A 22,119-nucleotide genomic window follows, 5' to 3' on the forward strand; every position below is an offset into this window, starting at 1 on the left:
ACAGGGCTTAAACCTCAAATGCCAGGCAATCTAGAATTAAGTCAAGCCTTTAAAATTTTCTTTTCCTTTTTAAGATTAATTTTTAACAGACATCAGTGGACATCTGACACCTTGGTACAAAGAGTAATAAAAATTCAATTGGTTAATGTCAATTTATTTGGGAAGCTTTAACATGCAGATTCGTATGACGGGTTGCTGAACAAGAGTGGTTACAATTTTGAACACAAACTATATATGCTAATTTATGGCTGTAAAAACAAAACCCAAATAATAACTGTGCAATAGTTTATTCATATCACAAAAAATAAAGAACCACTTAAGTACTCAAAGTGCCTTATTTAAGTTGCATTAATGTGTTGTATTGTTTAATTATATGAATAAAATCATTAGAATTTTAGTTAGCACAGTCACTATAATTGGGGTAATTTGTTTGCATGATCCCTTACTTGTAAATTTTATTCCCATATTATAAAAACTTATGTTTATATTGCTATTTTTTTAGTTTTACAATATCAGTCATTGTAAGTTATTTTAAAAATATGCATACTAAGAACAGCTGTAATCTGATAAGTGTCCACACTTGTGCATCTGAAATCTGACTTTATAGTCAGACTATGATGCAATATAGATAGTAACACAAGACTGACTTTAGTACTACCAATATAATTTGTAAAGTCAGCAATGCAACATCTGCTGCAAAGAGAAAATTGGGAAAATTAAAAAAAAATCTCATTTCCATAGCAACTGTTTTCGGTTGCTCTTTACAAGACTTGTTTAGCATGGAACTAAGGTTCAGGGCCACTGAAATCCCAATTGTTGCTAGACAAAAATGTCAATGACTATTAGGTAATCTCAAGTGACATGGGAGAAAGTTGCTCAGTCTACATGCTCAAATAGTAAGAAAGTGGAAGTAAGAAAAGCAACAGAAGAATAAATATTTAAAAACAGGATGCCTAACTATTTGCTAGTTTCTTTTTTGCAACTGGTAACATCATTTGCTCTACACTACTTAGACCTCTCCTCACTATGGTTTTCTCCAGGACCCAGTCCTATCCCACATCCCACTCTTGAACCTATTCTTCGAGAATTCAACTTTGACTACCACTTGTATGCAAAGGATACAAAAGTCATTGCTTCAGCCCTTGCCTTAACTTTTACCTGCTTCAAATCCCGGATCTTATGTTATTTCCCCCAAACTCAATATATCCCAAACTGGAATTCAAACTGATAGAGTACTCCTTACCAACTCTTTATTTCCTTTATTTAAATCTTATTTATTCATATAGGTAACCTGTTTGGTTTTACCCCCAGATCTCCCAGATATATAAATCTACCTTACAACTCCAAAGCATTGAACACAATACCTTGACTGTTCTGAAACTCATTTATATCCCTCTCTCCTCTCATTTAGCTTCCAATTCTTTTACAGACTTCCTACATCTCAACACTCCAAACATAAATTGGTGCAAAACATGGATGCTGTCTTCACAGACTTGATTTCCATCTAGAAATTCAGGACAATCTTTCATCCCTATTGTTTCATGCCTGACTGTAATGGCAAATTCCTGGAATTCTGACTTCTGATCTGTATGCCATTCCCTACATTGAGCCGTGGTTTAGACTACAAACTTATCTTTGAGTGACAAAGTTATACCGACCTAACTTCTGTTATATACAGCACTATGTGGACAGGAGAGCTTCTCTCATTGATATAGCTACTGCCTCTCAGGAGGTGGAGTACCTATGCTGTCAGGAGAAGCTCTCCGGTCAACGTAGGTAGCATCTTCAGTAAGCGCTACAGCAGCGTTGTGTGTTGTAAGTGTAGATAAGCCCAGAGAAATCAATTTGTCTCCTTTTACAATGGATGATAGATCTCTCCCTATGCTGCTGTTTCAAAGTCCAAGCTCTAGAACCATCTCAATTTTTTTGAGAGAGATTTTTGGAATATTAATGACATCTCTAAGATTTGTATTTTTTGCTTACCTAAATAGCAGCCTACTGTTTTACAGTAATAGCAGAATCTACAGGGACCCTGGTAACATCTGTAAGTTTGAGCACGGTAATATTTACCCCAAAGAAACATCTGACACAGTAAGATTGAAATTTTAGTTGGTCAAAAAAATGCTTTAGAGTGTAATGCTTTACTCTTCACCATTGTGTCACAAACATCTTTGATCCAGATACCCAGTTTAAAAACCACTGCTCTAGAACAAGAATTTTTGCCTTAGTGCTAAAAGGCTGGGTTTCTATTATCTGTCTAACTTTATAAAGATCGGTCATTTTAGAGGGATAGCCTGGGATTGAAGTGTAATTTCTAGCTAATCTGTTTATATTCCAGATCAGCTCTCAACTTGGCAGCCTTATGCAAAACATCACTTTGCCCTTAAGCAAGTCAGAAGTTAGAAGACCAACTGCTGAGTTTCAAAAGATTCTGAATTTTGTTTCCACCCATCCAGTTAACAGCAGTTAAAGACAGATTTCCAAAAACTCTAGCTAGTTTTCTACTGACTTACTGAAATCATTGCATATATCAGAACTCAACCCAGCATGAATGACAAGATACCCTCTAAGAAATATTTCCTCACTGGATCAAATACCTACTGGACAATGTTTGCATTTATACACTGTCAATCCCTGTACCATCTAGATGCTCAATATTAACTAGAACATAATTACAGAAGGATAAAGAGTCAGATTCAGCATGACCAGATTTCAGAGGGCATAAAACCATAGTTTATTATTTTAAAAATTTATTTAATGGCTTCTTCACAGAATAGCCTCTGATATCCTTCCTCTAATTTTGCAAGATTTAAAAATCTAGTCTGATTCAAAGTCTCCAAGGTTTAGGGTTGGATTTTCAAATGCACTCAGCACTTGCCGGACTCTGTGCCCATTGACTTCAGTGATAAAACTCTCACTGACTTCAAAGGAAACAGAGGGAGGCCAAAACTGAGCACTTATGAAAATCCCACATAATGCTGAGGTTCAGTTTATTAAGGAACTCAGCTCAAAGTCATGGTGACAATGGAATTGGACCAATTACATTTGTGTCAAAATATACAGTACAGATTACTCAGCTACATGGACACCTTTGGCAAATTTTCAGAAATATAGTGAACAGAAAAATGGTTAAGAGCCTACACAATTTTTCCACATAGAGCTCCTAACTAATACACTACTGTCACCTATATCCTTGATCCCTTACCACAGAGGGACACAAAACTGTCAAACATTTTATCCCAGTTAGTTGTGTATTTTGATGGGCTTATCTTTCACTCTTAGTTGTTACACCAGTGAGACCCCCACAGAATGCATACTAGTAATTTACCAATTACACAAATGTAATAGAATTGACTATAGAATTTAAATTACAATGTAGTTTTGCTTATAAATATATAAAAAAAACTTGTCAGTCTCCTTCTTCGTTTCCTTACTCTGATTATTCTCCTAAATTAATTCTTTTAATTATAAACCTGGAATCTATAAACTATAGGTTCTACTCTGTACATTAGTAACAAGTATGTGTTTACTTTTAGCAACCAAAGATTAGCTGGACACAAAAAAATAGATATTTTTCTAGCTCACTTTTAAAGTGTTAAAGCTGAGTAATTCTGATCAACATGTATTTAAAGCCAAATGGAAGGTCCTTTAAGGTGGCAGTCATACAATATTTTGCCTACCAAATATATTACTTCTCCAGATGCCTATGTGAACTAAACAGGCTAGACCCCTGCCAACTTGTTTTAATACGTGAGGTACTCTGGATCTATGACTAGTATGCACACAGTGGATGGGACAAGGGTGAATATCTAGCTTATATGTGGTTGGTGGGGTCTCAAACAAAAAGGCAATTGAGGTAAGAATAGTGGTATTTCTAGCATCTATGGAGTGTAAATAAAAGTGTAAGTTGTTGCCTCTGTTGGTATTGAGAATTGGGATGAATGATGATGGAATATATGTAAAATGTAAGTTGTCAAAATGGTGGTCTCAACTACACTGGGATTGTGGGATGGATTAGTTAGATCTCTGTGCAATGTAAAAGAGGAGATACTAGTGTAACTCTACTGCAATAGGAGAATAAATCAGAGGAGATTCTGGCTGGGAAGGCCTGCATACAGGGTTGGATGGTTAGCACAGTATGAGGATAAGAGGCTTATAAAGAACTCTTGATGATTTTACAGTGCGTGGATGTAAAGCTGTCTCTGGGGAAGAACAGCAGATAGTGGTCAAAGTATAGATATTTATGTAGCTTCAGCTCAATTTCCTGACTTTCAAAAACTTTGTATCTGCTAGTGGCATGTAGCTTCAGGAAGAGAGAATATACATTGCTATAGCTGTTTGTAGCATTTCTCTAATTTAATACAGAAACGTTGGTGGAAGACTACTTGTCTTATGCAGCATTCTGCTGTCCCCCCTCCTATACTCACTGATCAAGAGCATATGAGAACCCAGTGAAAGTTGCTAAACCATTTCCCATCTCAAAAAACAATAGGATAGTGATAAAACACTGATAAGTCTGGATATTCTCAGTTAACTAATATTAATATTGACAAACTTAATTTTAAGTGCAATAATTCCAAACTACATATTTATAAAGTGGAACTTTTACTTAGCAAAAGCCTATAGAGTTGCCAATTCAAATTCAAAAATATAATTTAATTTCAAATTTATTAATAACTTTTAAAAAAATGTTTAGTACTAGAGTGAATTGAAATATTTTCATTTTTTTTAAAGCTAAGAAATTTGCTTTTCCAAGGACTACATATACATATTCTTGGTGTATCGTTTTAAAAAAAATCATAATTTACATTTTTAAATTAAAATTTGAAAATATATAAAGGGTGACATTCACGGACTGTATTCCATGGAGAATTAACTTAGCATATTTTTGTTCTATGAATAATATTTAAAGTGCAAAAGAGAATTTAAAGGTCCCTTTCTTAAACATTAGGTTGCATTTACAAATTAACTAACAGAATAATGATCAAATTGACAGCTTTATATCTTTTTCTAAACTCTGCTAGGATTTTTTTGAACTATAGCATCCTCTGACAGCTTTTTATAAAGTGGCAATAATTTAACATTAAATTAACTTTTTTGCAAGTGGGAAGAGAGGAAATTGCCTTTGTTTTAAAAAGTGTGCATTTAAAATAACGAAAGGAGGCTTAGGTGCATATATTGTGAGGTTGAGAATTACATCTGCTGGGGACAGACAGCTGGTGCAGCCATGTATAATGAGACTAATAGGTTACATTTGCAGGGGAATTAATGGAAAGTTCTCTGGGCTAAAACAGAATATCTAGTAGACTTAATCCTGACACTATGTCAGGAAAACAGTTGTTTATTAAAAGGTACTAAATAAACTACTGTTAAAGACTATTAAAAGATCCCCCATTAGGTCAGCCTGGCCAAATTTTATTTGCCTCCTTACTGCAGGACAGTATTTTTTGGTGAGGGAAGAAACTAGTTATTTTTTCCATCAAAGTCAGAATTAGAGTCGATTGTTTATCTGGCTGATAAACTTTCATGACAATTTTGCAAGACTAGTCCAGAGGGCAGCATAGCAAGTTACTACAATTCTGCATCATCAACACACGCATAGCCTGCCATTCATTGTGTAACAGATCCATGACCACCTAGGATTTCAGAGTCATCACTGCACCATACACCATGGTCAGTGAGGACTTAAGATGATGCATGGATACAGTGTGGGTCCTTCAACTCCAGATGTACAGTCCCCACTACTGTAGCTAAAGGAAAACCTCCTCTGGTTGTGTCAGTATTGCTTATTACCACTATGCAGTTCTCATTCCATACGGTTGAGGACAGCAGCAGACATCAACCAATGTACTACAGCTCACAAAAACTCTTGTACTTCAACATTTGAAATGGCTCCTTTGCACCAGGAATTAAAAATTGCAGTTTAAGTTTTATGTGGGTAAATTAGATGAGTAATAGACACCCAAAGAGACTAAAAGTAGCAATATGTAATTTCTCCCAAATTCTTTGATTTCTAATGCTTTCTTCAAACTAAGTAAAAATGATTGTCTTTCAGCCCAATACCACCTATAAAAATTCAGTCCCAAATATTTCCTCTTCAAAACTTAAAAGGGATGAAATTAGGGCTTATAACTAATTTTTGACCGTGACCTTAATTAGTTCTCAAAAAATTGATCTAAATATTTCTAATGCACCTATCACCATATCTGTTAAAAGCTATAGTAGGTACTCCTCTGAAGATTGTGGACCCTTCCTTTTTACTCCACTAGATTATTCTTTACATTCTTGCTCATCAGGTTTTCTTCCCTGACATGGAAAATGTTCAGATAAGTATGCTATTTCCTTTTTGCCAGTTCTCACTTTTTTTCACCTGTGTTAATTTTCTCCTAATTATTGCTGTTACAATTTGATATTTGTCAAAATAATTTAATTATACAATGGTTACTACATGCTAAACCTTACTCTTCTCCTACATCTCTAACCTGGTAATCTGCCATTGAGACCTAAATCAAACTGCTTTTTAACATCCTAGTAAGAGTCCACTTCAAGCCTAAAAGACAGTGAATAATTTGATTTCACTAGTTCAACATTTAATTTACTAACTCCTCATTATGAAGTGTTGCTATTATATTTGCTGCAAAAGTTTAATACATTGATTCTAAAAAAATGCGTAGACCTGGAGTTAGTAGATATACAAATGAGAAAAACCACACGCCTCTCATTTTGAAGTAGCTGGTTTAGAGTTTTTGTAAACCTTGTTAGAGACCTGGTCAAAGCTTTTTGGATAAAAAAGTATTTTCCTATTGCAAGTGAATGTTGTGATCTAAAAGTTTGACTTGATTTTTCTTCACAGGAATAATGAGTATGCCTCTGATTGTACCCTTTACTACAAATGCACTGCCTGCCCCCCAGCAAAAGAATCCACACACACAAAAAATGTAAATGTAACATTAACGTTACATATCTGTCAAAAGTTAGGAAGTGAAATGTTATAGATTAATACACAACTCTTACTCTACCCTGCTATACAAGAGCTAAATACTGTATATATGCAGGATAGACTATTTATATGACCACATACCACTTATTTAACACAAAATATTTTTTTCTACAACCTTAAATACACCTAAGAGGTTACACATGCTATGTTCATTTTACAGTATATTTTCTCCTCAAAGATATTATGTACTTTAGTTTAATCAGAACCTATGAAGTATTTCTCTAAAAATTGCATGTTTTCTTTTGGGGACCAATACACTTCTGAACAGCAATCCCAGCAACATGCTGCTGCTGCTCAGAGAAATACTTGAGATGCATTGATATGCTTCTCCTCCACCGCCTCCCCACTATGTCTTGTATGAGCATAACTAATTTTTATTTTCTCATGTGACCTATACTCAAATTGCATACAAATTTTGTTTATAAAGGTTGTGCAGAGAAGTGAAGCCTATATAGTACTGCTCTGAATCAGTATATTATCAATGTATTTAATTTCTCAGATAATTAAAATGAAACCAAACTCTCCATCACATGCAAAAATGTGTTTCCATATGCCAGTAAAGAGGATTGGTGATGTTTTTAGAGAAATATTTATCACTGAAGTACCACTGATCATTAATACTTAATTTGCCTGTAAATTTATCTATGCCAGTATATACTTATAGACTCAGACATCGTAAATAGTAAGGATAATGCCTACTAGCTCTTATACTGTGCTTTTCATCATCAGATCTCAAACTGCTTTACAAAGGAGGTCCCTATTTTACAGATGGTGAAACTGAGTCAGAGAGGGGACATGACTTGCCCAAAGTCACCCAACATGCCAGTGGCAAAGCTGGGAAGAAAACCCAGGTCTCCTAAATCCCAGTCTGGTCTCAATCCACTAGGCCAGATCTGCTATACGTATGTCTAAAGTAGTAGAAAAAAAACCACTATGATAAGTTGTATTTGAGAAATAAGGTTATATAAAGATAATCAATACATATCACATTTGCACAGAATGGAGAATTAGGGTTGCATATTCAATCTTAGTTTTCACATTTTTATTCTAGTCAAGTTTCATGTGTTGTATCTGTCATTGGGGTACTGAGTTCCTTCCTACACTCAAAAATTAAACAAGACTAATGCCTAGTCAATATGATTCCCATCTACTGCAACCTTAACTTTCCTATTTTGATATTTTAAAATCCTTTCCCAAACTCCCCCTACCTCCCCAAAAAAATAACTCTAGAGCTATTAGGCCTGAAGAACCTCCATCTGGAGCTTTCCACAAGAGATGCTTTTCTCTCACTGAACTAGCTTAACAGAAACAAAGATCTCAATGCAGAATCCATTTCCAAAAGGATGACCCATGAAATTTGCCATTTAGCTTGTGAAAATGAGTTTAGCGTTGCTTATAATGAAAACCCTGACATAACCGTAACTGAAACTGGGCACTATCAGGAATCTCCTACAAGTAGCTTTGCAGTTAATTGTTTTGGCAATACATAACCCATGTCACGAGTTTAAACAGAAAATGGGCTGATGCAATGAGTATATGGAGAAGAAGTACAACTAATTTAGAATGATCAGTGTACAGTAGTCTTTGTTAAGTCGCACCCACACTAATAAACTGTTCAAATGGAAATTCAATAATTGATCATTTTCTTCAAGTAATTTTTTCAATAAGCGTGATCAGTAACCAATGTTAATGTTCTATACTACACAATGAAATAATAAATATGAATTACACATTACAGAGAACATTGTGCTCCCGGTAGAACTACACCTGTATTACAAGTGTTTAAGGATTGATGAAGTGAGGTCTGACCTATACATTAGTTTCAGAAGTACTATAATAAAGCTTCCCCCAATCCCGCAAGATGCTAAAACAAGATACTTTCAAGTGGCCACATACTGACCTTTCTGTACTCCCAAGAGTGGAGGAGAATTCTCTTGAGGAGCTCTATCAGGTTCCTGGGGAGGTACAACCATGGCAAGTGCATGCATTGGTACACGTGGAACCTAAAAAATCAACTCAGAAAGAACTTGTCTCAGTTTTAGTTTTCAATGGATAAGAGTTTCATAACTTAATCCAGAAGCACATTTCTGTTTGCACACATTCCCTTCCACTCAGCCTCTAACTGTGCACTGCATGTTATCCCTTAACATACCAACTTCCAAAAGTAACATGTTTCATCTTTAATATACTAACTGCAAAGTTAACCATACTCTTTCCCCTCTTCTACCTCCAAAGTGGTTAAGTAACTGCATTTACTTGTTCTTGTACTATCCAATATTTCATACCCAGAAAGATGGGAAATAAACTGTCTCATGAGTTGGGGAATCCCAAGGATTTTGAGGAGTATAAAGGCCCCAATAGCCACAAAAAAGTTAGGAAATTAGGCACACAGATAGCTTGTGTCCAGTACAAGCCCACAGATCAGAATTTCATTAGTTACCTCCTTTTCAAATCATATGCAGGAAAGGGGGTATGTGAAAAACAGTAAGGAACTGCTACACAATATTTCCAATTGGAGTTGTAATTCTTCACTTGTTGGTCCAAAGTAGTACTTTACTGGCCTATTAGATCCTGCCAGCCAAACACTGTTGGGAATTTTTTTTTTTTTTTTTTAAATGGAAGCTATCAAATTTTATAAAGTGACCACCTCCACTTAATATGAGAGCCATTACTGAGGGCAGACATTGCTCAGTGAAACATCATACAGTGTACTTGTATATGTAGTAACCAGTGCAGTCACAGCACTTGGGTGGTTTTCTTCAAATAAAAAAACTCTTGCCTTTTAAACTACTTCGTGTTAAACTTGCCAGTTTTTGGAAGTACTGAGAACACAGTATTAGCCTAGACATTATATATGCAGCTTTTTAAACTCTGAATATAACTGCATTTTATCTGCATCTTTTATTTTCTTAACTGTATTCTATCAACTAATTCTTGGTTCTCTTTGTAGACTGGGGTTTTCCAAAGATTCTTCGGGAGTTTGGTGGCCAACTCCCACTGAAAATCTAGTTCCCTTGGGCCACTTTGAAAATCCCAGGTACATGAAATAAGCTGCCTTTCACTTTACGCAAGATACCAATACTTAAGGAAAACAAGCATCAGTGTTTCCAGTGTATTATCACGTGGCTTTAGGAGTGCTGAGGCAAGAGGGTAAAGGCTGAGTAACTTCAATCAAGTGCAACAGTCGCCTAGAAATGCTGTATCTGGACTGGCTTATTAGGGAATAGAAATTATTAAAAGTAAGATGGACAATATACATGTGTATTTTTCCATGAACTCCTAGGTAAACAAAGCTTCATTCGTGCCCCCCTTTCGATAAGAGTTTCTAAATATGTAACGTAGAAAAATCAATGTCACTGATCTTTATTTTACTTCAACTAAACTTTGTTTGCATTTATTAAATGTTAAAAGAAAAAATTACTAGAAAGTTTTATTTTCTGTTGTGGAAATGTATGTTTAATTATACTTTTATGTCTTACCTGAGACTGATCCTGAGAAGGTGGTGTGAGCTGAGACATGTCTGCAGTAGGAACTGACAGAACATTGTTTGGGTAATCCAGTAAGTAAGAAACAACATTTGTATGTCCACCCTTGGCAGCTTCAATGAGCATCGTTGAGCCATCCTGGGGTGAGAGTTTGGAGACAGAAAATGCAACAGTAAGGGGAGTTCTTTTAGCCTCTGTGCTATATAAAAATGAAGATATTTTTCTGTGAAATTAAGTTTAAAATTGTCCAGCCTTGCCTTTTAATCAAAGTCAACTCTGCAGTACTTTAGTTTCAAGTAATGTATAAGGATAAGCAATTATGAGAGGTGAGTATATTAGAATCACAATGAGTAATTTAAATTGAATACCTTAAGTCGATGAGTAGGGTCTGCACCATGAGCCAGGAGGAGCTCAACAACCGCAAGGTGGCCCCCCGCACATGCCAATGACACCACTGTGTGGTCATTATTAGCAGTAGCCCTATTAACATTGGCACCTATGAAGAAAACAGCTTATGCAGAATTAGCAGGAATTTCTTCATGTTTAAATTCTAAACAACAAACCTGGTGTATTTTCTGATTTTGAGTGTGTATCTATTATAGAATTTCAGATCTAGGATGCAAGTTAATTACAATAAAAAAATCAGAATGAGGATAACATAATGGCAAAGACATTTCAGAGTAAAAATAGGATAATTTCTTAGATAAACTGAGTTTGCATCTAGATTCCTAATCCTTTCATAAAAAGATGTACAGTCATACTGCAGTGCAAGTGAGCTAGTGTGACCAGATGTCCCGATTTTATAGGGACAGTCCCAATATTTGGGGCTTTTATATAGGCTCCTATTACCCCTCACCCCCGTCCCGATTTTTCACACTTGCTGTCTGGTCACCCTAAAGTGAGCAAAGGGAGGGTATTCACACACTTAAAATAACTGTTAGAAGATTTATTTTTATATTCCAAGGAAGAATCACAATCCTTTCATAGTAAGGGGCTATTTATTTATTTTTTAAACCAGGAGTACTCCCGGGCAAGAGTTGACTGCAAAACATTTTTAGAATAAAATGCTAGAAATACTATCTAACCATGTACTGACTGACATTTTTGCCTTACTAATCTGCACAATTTGGTGGAAAGTATTTTCGATAAAGTATTTCTGTACTCAAAAGTGAGCAATCACCTGTATAATGTGAGTTAACTGAAATTAAAATCATCTCGCCACAAATGAGCACTTACCACATAACCTGTAAACCTAATACATGACATAAGGAAAATTTCTATTCTAGTAGGAATTAAAGCCATAACACAAAAGTTTAATAGAACTGTTAAGTGACATTTCAGACACTGAAGTTGGTACTAATATTTTACCTTTGCTAATAAGAAACTGTACAGTGCATAAATGACCAGCTCTTGCAGCCTTCATTAGCGGTGTCCTTCCACCTTCAGATTCATGCTCCTGTTATAAAAAAGTATATTAAAGAAGTGTTATAAATACTGGCAAAACATATCAACCAAGAGTCTTAGTGGCTGAAATTTTCAGCTTAGGGATTTAGATTGCTCTATTAATTTTAATGAATATTCTGTATAAATCCCCACCAGTGTATTTTCAGCTAATTTTTCAAAAAGGACCCAATGAATCTACTTGGTTAGTGAATTACATTGGAAAAGGTCACTAAGACCACATCACCACCCTCAATTTCATAGATCTCACTGGAAAGTTTCCTGACTTCTAGCTTCGTTCAGTTTCATTACCTCAAAACAAATCATCTGCATCAAATTTTCTCCAATACACACTGTTCAAAAGGCTGCCATTTCTCAACAAAAGAACATTGAGAACACAATCATATGGTGATACAAGAATGGAGAAATCTCTTAGCTAAGCCACCATATGGAGAATAGCCAACATCTGAATCGTCTGAATTGTAACATGTTGAAATTGGATTCTTATCACCCACAAATCAGACAAAAATCAATTATATGCAACAAAAATTGCATCAAATAGCCTTATGAGCCATAATGAGAGGGTAACCGGTCTCTGAAAAGAAGAATTAGAGAACATGGAGTTGCAAAGACGACAGAAGAACAATCTGAAGGTCAATGGTGAGACATTCTCTTCAGAGCATCAGACGCTGTCTCCAAAAACTGAAGTTTAACATGAGCAGACCAAGTTAAAGCATGAGTGATATGAAAGATTTTGGAAAAGACACTGTAGATACTCAGAAAACTGACAAGAGAAGTGAATGTGGAAGGTAGTAATCAACCCTTTCTACCCTTGAGATAATACAAGCCATGTGGGAAACGAACCAGCCAGTTACACAGGAATGACTGACACCACAAAGAGTGCTATCAAGTGAAGGGGACCCATCCCACACCGCAAGGGGATTAAGTGTCCTGTCCATGAGAGTGTGTACATGTGCCCTTAAAAATAAAACTCAGTAATGTGTTAGGAACTTTACTTAAATAGTTTATAGGGAAATAATCTCTAATTCACTGTTTAACTTCATTATTCTCTGAATATCTGATAGCGGAGATGATTAAAAACAGTAGAAATACCTCCCCTTTCTTGTTCTATTTACTGAGATTGAGAAGGTTTAATGCTGCATTTATGACAGTTGAATCCAACCCTGCCTATTTCCTTCAATTGACCGAAAATCCTGTACATCCCCATTGCTAGGTTGCAGGTGTCTAGTGAAAGTTAACCATTTGGTTATGCTTTTGAGAAGGGGAATCTTTAGTGATGGCAAATCCAAACCTGTTGAGAAGTTTAGTGGTACAAATCAGTCATGTGCTGTTATGAAGAGTCTAAAAAACTGAGCTTGTCTCCTCTCACCACTTGAAAAAGGGCAGAAGCGGTCTGGCACAGATTTTTCTTATGAGACAATAGTTTTATTGTACATTGCTTTAAGATGCATGTGTGTTCTCTGTGCGCTGCGTCTTGATCCTCTAACTTATTTTGCATGACACTATTGCTACCTACATATAATCCATGTGCAATACTATGCAGCAAGAGAGGAAGCCGCAGAGATTTGATTCTCAAGTCAGAAAACACCTGAACTCCCTCCAACTACCAGAGTCAATTTATAAACAGATTTACTCAAGTCCTTTATTATTCAGACATAGAGACACTGAGTTCCACGGAGTTTATTGTGGAAGGCTCTTTTCTATGAGACCTTAACAATCAAAGTAACGCGTGCTCTGCATGCATATGCAAGAACCAACAGTATATTCTTTAAGATTTGGGGTTTGCCCTGGTGCTTTGGCCTCAATTTTTCCCTCCTGCAACTGTTATGCAATTAGCAGCTGCCCGTCCATTCCACATGCAGAATTCATTTGATTTGTACTGTGTGAACATATTTTAAAATGCACTTTGGGATGCAATGCACTATTTATTAAAATACACAAAACTTCAACATATGAGCAGAAACCGTGTTGTCCAAACTCAATTCCTGATGCAAGGTTTCAAAATCCCCATACTAGGAGAATCAAAGAACTCAGAAATAAATAAGTTAGGTTAACTGGAATTTTCCAACTCCAAGACAGTGCAAGTTTGTGTCCTGTAGTATATTCAAGTGTCTTGTTTCGTTTAAGATGGTTAGCAACAGACTATTAGTACTTTGCTTGGGAGTCTAAGAGATCTCACTGCTGGGGAAACTTCTTGATGTCCATGCTAAGTTTTCCTTTACTTAAATTTCATGCAATTATTCTATATATACTGGTTTGATTAATCCCCACTTCCTCAAGCAATCAAATCCTGATCCTCCTTGGTGTTTACAAACTTCAAATACTTGCAGCACCAAACACACACATACCTTCCATCTGGCCAAATTACGCATTTTATCTATTGTATTTCTTCAGTAGTCACTCCTTACTCATTTTGGTCGCTCTTCCCATTTAACTCCACTTTGACAACATCTTTTCTATCAGAAAACCCAACACTGCATGCACCATTTTATTTTTTAACTTAATTTAATGCAGTTATAAGATGCCAGCCATCTGTAGAAACTTCAGCCCTCTATTTAGCCATAGCAAAGGTATAGCAGCAGCAGAAACATTGCCCACATAGTCCCCAATATATGGGTCAAGCCAGAACAGAGAATGGTCACCTCCAGGGGAGAGAAGGCAGTCTACATTTTATGCCCATTCAGTCCCTAGTCTTACCTCTGAGACTACCAAATGTGTGTGTCTGATTGCTGTGGTTTGTGATAGACACCCATCCAGAAATGGAAGAGCTCTGTGTAGCTCAAAAGTTTGTCTCTCACCAACAGAAGTTGGTCCAATAAAAGATATTACCTCATGCACCATGATTCACTAATATCCTGGCACCAACACGGCTACAACGCTGCATTCTATTTGGAGTAACAGACATGGGCTATCAGGGAGCTTACATAATCTATAACAGTTTCAATAACAATAGCCTGTTTATTTTGATACAAGGCTTCAAATATTGAAGCCTTAACTACCTAAAGAATGAATCCTAACTTCAAAGGGAGGTCAATTTGTGTAGGTTACAAATAACTATCAGATAGCAGCTCCAATATGTAATGACTCCCACTGGACAAATCCATACTTTGGCGAGTAAAGAGAAAGAGGGATGCAATCATAAATGTCTTATCGGAATCTTAAGCAACATACAATGGAGTAAAACAAATGGGTAAAATAAAAAAAATATCCTACTGGAAAAGCAAAACAGGTATTTTTTTTTAAATGAGAAAGAATTCAAACAGAACAAAATAGAGTGACAAGATACAGAGCATGATGAGGCTAGAGTTCTCACATGTGCTAGAAATAACTGACCTACATTAGTTTTATCCCACAAAACTAGCTCAAAGGATGTAAAAAAGCCCTCATGAAACTGATTATAACACAAAGCATTTACAATAGCGTTTCCATCTTGAGGTGTCCCAGTGATGAATACAAGACAAAGTAATGCCAAAGATGACACTCCTTAAAAGAATCTTCTCAGAAAGGTGTTGCAGAATTGCCAATGCAGCATCTAGACAGTGGGCCAAACCTTAAGAGGCAGCGCACATTGATGCTTGGTAAATCTGCAGTGAGACTCCTGTAGCTGGATTTATAGATTTCAAACTGCAACACTGGCTTTCATTACCAATGTCTATTAACAGAACAGGCTTTAACATGGCCAGACAAAAATAAAGAGAAATTATGAGTTATTTTTCTGTAGATTCTCAACCTACTTTTGTCAAGAGAAGTTATACAACTGAATTAGTCAGAAAATCCATCTTATATAATTCATTTTTATATTAATGGAGCAAGGAGCCATGGGGATAGACATGACGGTAGATGAAAACATTAACCCAAGACAGAAGCCAGATAGCATCTCTGGAAGGAATTTTGGGTGCACATTCAAAAATCACCTCATTTCTTTATAATCTGTCGTAGAAAGGATCAGTAATGAGCAGCTGAAACACATAGCTTCTACAAGTAAAGCTACTGCCACAGACAGTCTCTGAAAAATGCAAGGTCCTAAGAATCAATTTAGAACAGGGCAGGGATGTGGGGGTTTTTTGTTTGTTTTTTTTTAATTTTTTTTAATCAGCACATTGCTCTACTATGGGCTGGGATGTGAAGTATTATCAAACCATTTTACTGGTGACTGAGCTGTCATTTTGTACTTTATAAAAGCCAACATAGCATTTTATGTGAACTCTATAGGAAGTGATCTACTGACCAATAAAACCTTGTCTACACCAGATACTACTTAGAGTTATCTAGGTATAGGTTGAGAAACTGTGGTGTATTAGCAGTAAACTCCAAGGACTTGGCAACAATAGGCCAAATATTTATTATTGTTGTTGCTGATATCACCCTTATCCTTGATACTTCATCCTCAGTTTCTTAGGCTCTTATGAGAGAGGTTTTATATCAAGTGTCTAACAGGGCCAATATAAATTCCAAACCAAGACTTTGTGATTTCAATAATTTGGTAAAATAATTTTGTTAGCCTTCTGAAAAAGATATCCTTGACTAGCCAATCATTAAATTAACGAAACACATCCACATTTAGACTGTAGCTATGTTATAAGAGATTACAACACCAGAAGGGTCAATGTGATAAACTAGTCTGATCTCCCATGTAATAAAGCCCGTGACTTCCTTGAATTAATTCCTGTTTGAACTAGAACATTTATTTTCGAAAAACATCCAATCTTAATTCAAAAATTGCCTGGTAAATTACCTTCACTTAAAAATTTGTACACTGATTTAACTTTCAGCCATTGGATCTTATTATATCTTTGCTAGACTGAAGAGGTCATTATCAAATTTTTGTTCCCCATGTAGGTACTTATAGACTGATCAAGTCACCCTTTCACCTTCTCTTTATTAAGCTAAATAGACCATAGTCCATCACTATAAGACATTCTCTTAGCTCTTACTTGAACTCTCTCCAATTTAATTATTCCTGGATAAATATGAAACAAATATTCTCTCAAGAGCTCTAGTGGACTTCTGTGTTCAAACTTCAAAGAGATATCCATCATTAGACATATAACTACATAACATGTTCGTTACAAGATTTGGATTTTATTCTGGATCTGATAAGGAATGGAACCAGATATCTCTTAAATTCTTTTGTAACAAGACCCTTTGATTTATGAGGGTTCTAATTACCCTGAAAATGCTAAAAACTCAAGTCCTGTGAGGGCAAATATTTTACCGCACTGTTCTGAAGAATTTCTAAGTAAAACTATTTTGAACTTTTTCTTGTCCTACCTCCACCCCTCCCCCACTGAAAATTTGGAGTGAGTTTTTTTATTAATTTTGTTCCCCTTTTAATAATATTCTCAAGACTAAACTCTGATCACAAGACTCAAAGTTATAAAAAAGTTAGTAACATGTCCTCTACAGACAAATTTCATGAGGTGGATACAAAACACAGATTAAAACCCAAATGGATTTCCGGTTAAGAGAACTGAAGACTATGAGACCCTATAGAGATATGGTGATCCTATTATTTGTAAAGAGTTTATTGTAGCCACTATTTGTGAAAAGCTGGTTTAATAAAATGACCCTTTCCGATACAGGGAGGGAGTAGGGTAGTAATTAAGAAAGAAAGGGATCAGAAATCAAGCCAAAGGACTGCAGAGAAAGAAACCAAAAAAGTAGAGCAATGATGGAGATTTAATATGCTACATAGCAAGTCTTTGCACCTCTGATGAAATCTAGATGCCGTAAGCCATGCTTGCTGTGAACATCTATTTTTGAGGTTTTAGCTTACAAGCATCAAAGGCCAACCTCACCTGATGCTTGGCCGTCTCTATGCCCTCCAAAATAGTCTTCTTTAAGTCCTCCTGCTTGTCCTGCGGAAGGAAAAAGAAGAACTCACGGATCTTATTCTATAAATAAAATTAATACTTGGCCGTGAAGACCTGGTGATTACAATTTCAGTTGGTCAGCATCACCAGCTGAATTAGCCTGAGGAGGACAAAACTAGTCTTTAAACCAAGTAATGCAATTCTTCACCATCATAGCCTCAACCTAAGCCACCCAGACTCATGTGGCTAGTCGAAGTTACACACAATATCCACTGGTGCAAATTACCAGATGCTTCCTTGGTCACACCCAGTCATCACATATTCTGCACCATTGGAATAAGTACAGACTGACCTAGCACAGCCAAAAATACGACTGCAATAATTCAGTTTCAGTGTTTTGGGCGCACTCTTATAGTTCTTTTGTTACAGAGACAACATGAACATTCTTACTAATAACCTTGGATCCTCTATTGTCTTCTCCAGATAGTCTAGAACCAGCACCAAAAAAAAAAACACTATTACTTTTCAGTCCCTCACACTGAAAGCAACATATTAATCTCCCTCACTGTATAATGCAAAGCCCTACTTACAACCTACACAATGTTAGCAAGAACTCAGGTTGACATATATACAAATGTTAAGTGTGCAGTGTGATGTATTTAAGGAAAACATAAGGTTGATATTAAGGATTTACTTTATGGTGTGAGGGAAATTAATGTGTAGTATGTTTTCTTATCAATTGGAAGCAAAAAGAATTTCCCTGTGATGGTGCAGAACCGGTCAGTGAAAACTTGTGTAAGCACTAGGGTATGATTAAGAGGTGTCCCTTAGCTTGGCATTTCCTTACCCTTTAGGGTCTGAGTTGAGTGGCTATCAGTTAACCAACCCTACTCCCTTTTAAACATGGTGTTTATAGAATTTCCTAGGTTTTTAAATACAAGTGTACCATGGTTTGAAGGAAGCGTGGGCGTTTGAGATGAAAAGGAAGGATGGATGTTATGCTACTTGCAGGTCTCTCTTTACCCTCCTGAACTCCAGCACAAAAGTGCCCACATTCCAGGGGATCCTCCCTAATGCTGCACCTGTTACCCTGGGCCAGCCACAGCTCTACAGAACAGTGTAGTCTCTGCTGAAGGCGCAGAACTACACAGGCTACAGAGAGCACAGCAATGCAGCTTGTATCTTCTCCCCAGAAATCTTGGCTGCTGCTCCCTAACTCTCCTTACTAAATCATAAAGAATATGGGCCAGCATCTTCCCTGAGGGCAACCTATGACTTCAGTCCCATTGGAAATGAGAGTCAAGAGGCTGGCTCTCAAATGTACTGCATTTCAGCTAAATCAAGATCTCAGTTTAGGAGGAGAAGAGATCTCCAACAAAATGCACTTTTAGCTGCTTAGAGGAAGGTAAACTGAGTTAGGAGCCAGGAGATAAAAATCTCATTTGCCACTCACTACTGTTTGTATTTCTGTGATTTTCAGTCCTTAATTTTGAACCAGCAGGTCTCATACCCACCTCTCAGGAAATGCACAATCAAGCTGTGACACTGAGTACCTTTCCCAGACTTGAAGGAGCAGCTTTGAGTAAAGTCAGAAGCTTGCCTCTCACACCAACAGAAATTGGTACAATAAAAGATTATCTCACCCACCTTGTCTTGCTAATATACTGGGACCAACATGGCTACAATACTGCAAGCAACAATGGAGGATATTCAATTCTGCCATTTGAAATGGAAACTCCACAACATGAAAAAAAAGGAAGCAAAACAGTTACTTCCTGAGCAAATGCAAGAAGCAAAACATCTCCAGAGGACTCACCATCTATAACCCTCTAACCACTACATACAACTCCAAATATGCTGAGCAGCTCTGTAGGAGGACTCAAAAAAATTGAGGAACCATCTCCTGCAACTCTCATACTCCGTAAGAGACCACCTCAAACAAGAAATCATCACATACTCCCACACACAGATGGGGGAGGAGGGGCGAAATCAGGAAACCTACCTGGAGATCATGCAAGAAACCAAAAACAGCTATTACAAAAATCTGGTGACAGCCATCCAACACAAAAGCAAAGTGGAACCAATTGCAACAACTTCACAAACCACAGAACACCACCTCTGGGAGAAACCACGGCACCAGGACCCATCACACGGACATCCCATGACAACCCAACATCAATTTATTAAGATTACCTCTAACCAGAGCCGAAATAACTGTACTCTCCAAGGGACCAAACTTCTACCCCATCACAGAACCTATCATCATACTACACCTCTACCCCGATATAACGTGACCCGATATAACACGAATTCGGATACAATGCGGTAAAACAGCGCTCCGGGGGGGTGGGGCTGCGCGCTCCGGCGGATCAAAGCAAGTTAGATATAACGCGGTTTCACCTATAACGCGGCAAGATTTTTTGGCTCCCGAGGACAGCGTTATATCAGGGTAGAGATGTAATAAGTGGAGAACTAGAATTATTTCACTGATTCCACCTCAAATAATTCTTTCACGACAATATCATCCAGAACTACCACCTCCCCACCAACAGTCATAAGAAAAAAGAATAATCTGACAACACCCCACCACAGACAAAACCACACACTTGATCATTACACTGATTGACTAAAATCCCTAAACATCACATCCACCATACACTCCCACCGCCACTGCCAAGAGGACAGCTATACAGTCTCTGAAATCCAACCACCAGATAGCAATTAAATCAGCAGACAATGGGGATTCCATCACAGTCCTCAACTGTGATGACTATGTTAACAAAGCCTACAACTCTTTGACACCACCTACTATAAAGAGCTCAGAGACAACCCAGGAATCTAAGGATATCATCAAATCCTTCCCTGCTCAACTCCAAGAGAAACTCTAACAACCTTGTCCCCCACAAACTTTCTATGTGTTTCCCAAGATACACAAACAAGGGAATCCAGGAGACCCATCATATCTAACCTTGGCGCTCTTAATGAAGCAATATCAGGACTCATAGAAACCATCCTCAAGCTACTGACCACATAAAAGTTCAGCGTCCTCCAGCACACAACCAGTTTCCTCCAGAAACTCTAAACATTAACAACCTCCCTCAGAACACCATCCTTGCCACCATGGATGTCACCTCCCTATAAACTAACATCTCTCACAGTGATGGCACTGCTGCCTGCCTTGAATATCTACAAGACAATGGACAACACTCACATATCCATCTCAAACACATTGCCAAACTCATCCATTTCATAGACTCATAGACTTTAAGGTCATAAGGGACCATTATGGTCATCTAGTCTGACCTCCCGCATGATGCAGGCCACAATTTCATCCTCACCTATAACAATTTTATATTCAACATCTTATCCAAACAATGAGAACAGCCATGGGTACCACAATGGCTCCCCAGCATGCCAACCTCTCTTCATGGGCTACCTTGAGGAAGAATTCCTGGACAAATGCACCACAAAACCAATGCTATACCTGAAATACATCAATGATGTTTTTATCTTCTGGACAGATGAGCTAAACTTCTTTATAGATTTTCACCATAACTCCAACCACCACTACCCATCCATTCATTCAGCTCTCTCGAGAGCACTCCCATATCAGCATCAAACTTCCTGGACACCACGATCAGCTTCAACAGTGGAACTTTAGAGACAGCTATGTACAAGAAACCCACAGATCACCACACTTACTTTCACAGATCCAGTAGCCACACCAAACACACCAAGAAATCAGTTTTATGCAGCCAAACACTCTGATACCACGGAATATGCACCAAGGAGAAAGTCCAGGATACACAGCTTACCACGCTTAAAACACCAGGACATTCCACCAGAGAAGTAGATTGCAGCATGGAACAGGCCACTCAAATACCTCAGAGTACCTGCTTCAATATGGAAAAAGCCCTCCAACCACAGCCCCCTAGTTGTCACCTATTACCCCACACTGGAACCCACACGGTGTATCATTAAGCAATTACAACCCATACTCGACGCGGACCACATACTGAAAAATCTTTCTCAAGCCACCTCTTTTGGCCTTCAAATAACCCCCCCAACTTCTCCAGCTTCATCAGAAGCAGCAGCAAGCTCCCCAAAAACCAAGCCATACCAACTCAAAGCAGCACCAAATCCTGTTGTAACAGATGCAAAATCTGCAGAAGTATCTCTCCTGCTACAACACAGCTTTCAAGATCCATGAGTCCTACACATACCTATCACAACATGTGGTATACTTCACCCAATGCACTAAGGGTACATATCTATGCTGGAATAAAAGACCCGTGGCAAGGCCACAGTTGGCCTGGGTGAGCTATCTCAGGCTTGCGGGGCTAAAAACTGCTGTGCAGAC

At 37.4% G+C, this 22,119-nt stretch overlaps 1 protein-coding gene across 14 annotated transcripts in view; it reads right to left on the reverse strand.

Moving 5' to 3' along the window:
- Positions 1 to 22,119, reverse strand: part of LOC112102600 (ankyrin repeat and KH domain-containing protein 1) — a 193,486-nt gene that overhangs the window by 53,688 nt on the left and 117,679 nt on the right. For 8 of the 14 annotated variants that reach the window (XM_024193982.3, XM_024193981.3, XM_024193979.3 and 5 more), the window contains exons 11-15: positions 17,745 to 17,804; positions 11,854 to 11,941; positions 10,854 to 10,981; positions 10,480 to 10,623; positions 8,901 to 9,003 (exon numbers count right to left, since the gene is read on the reverse strand). In XM_024193982.3, coding sequence (XP_024049750.1) covers positions 8,901 to 9,003; positions 10,480 to 10,623; positions 10,854 to 10,981; positions 11,854 to 11,941; positions 17,745 to 17,804 — 523 coding nt within the window. Of the gene's footprint in view, positions 1 to 8,900; positions 9,004 to 10,479; positions 10,624 to 10,853; positions 10,982 to 11,853; positions 11,942 to 17,727; positions 17,805 to 22,119 lie in introns of those variants that run through there. The other 6 variants (XM_024193983.3, XM_024193985.3, XM_024193986.3 and 3 more) reach the window with 2 other exon arrangements.

The sequence above is a fragment of the Terrapene carolina genome, unplaced genomic scaffold, assembly GCF_002925995.2.
Source record: "Terrapene carolina triunguis isolate 2854851 unplaced genomic scaffold, T_m_triunguis-2.0 Scaffold838, whole genome shotgun sequence".
Taxonomy (NCBI): domain Eukaryota; kingdom Metazoa; phylum Chordata; order Testudines; family Emydidae; genus Terrapene; species Terrapene triunguis.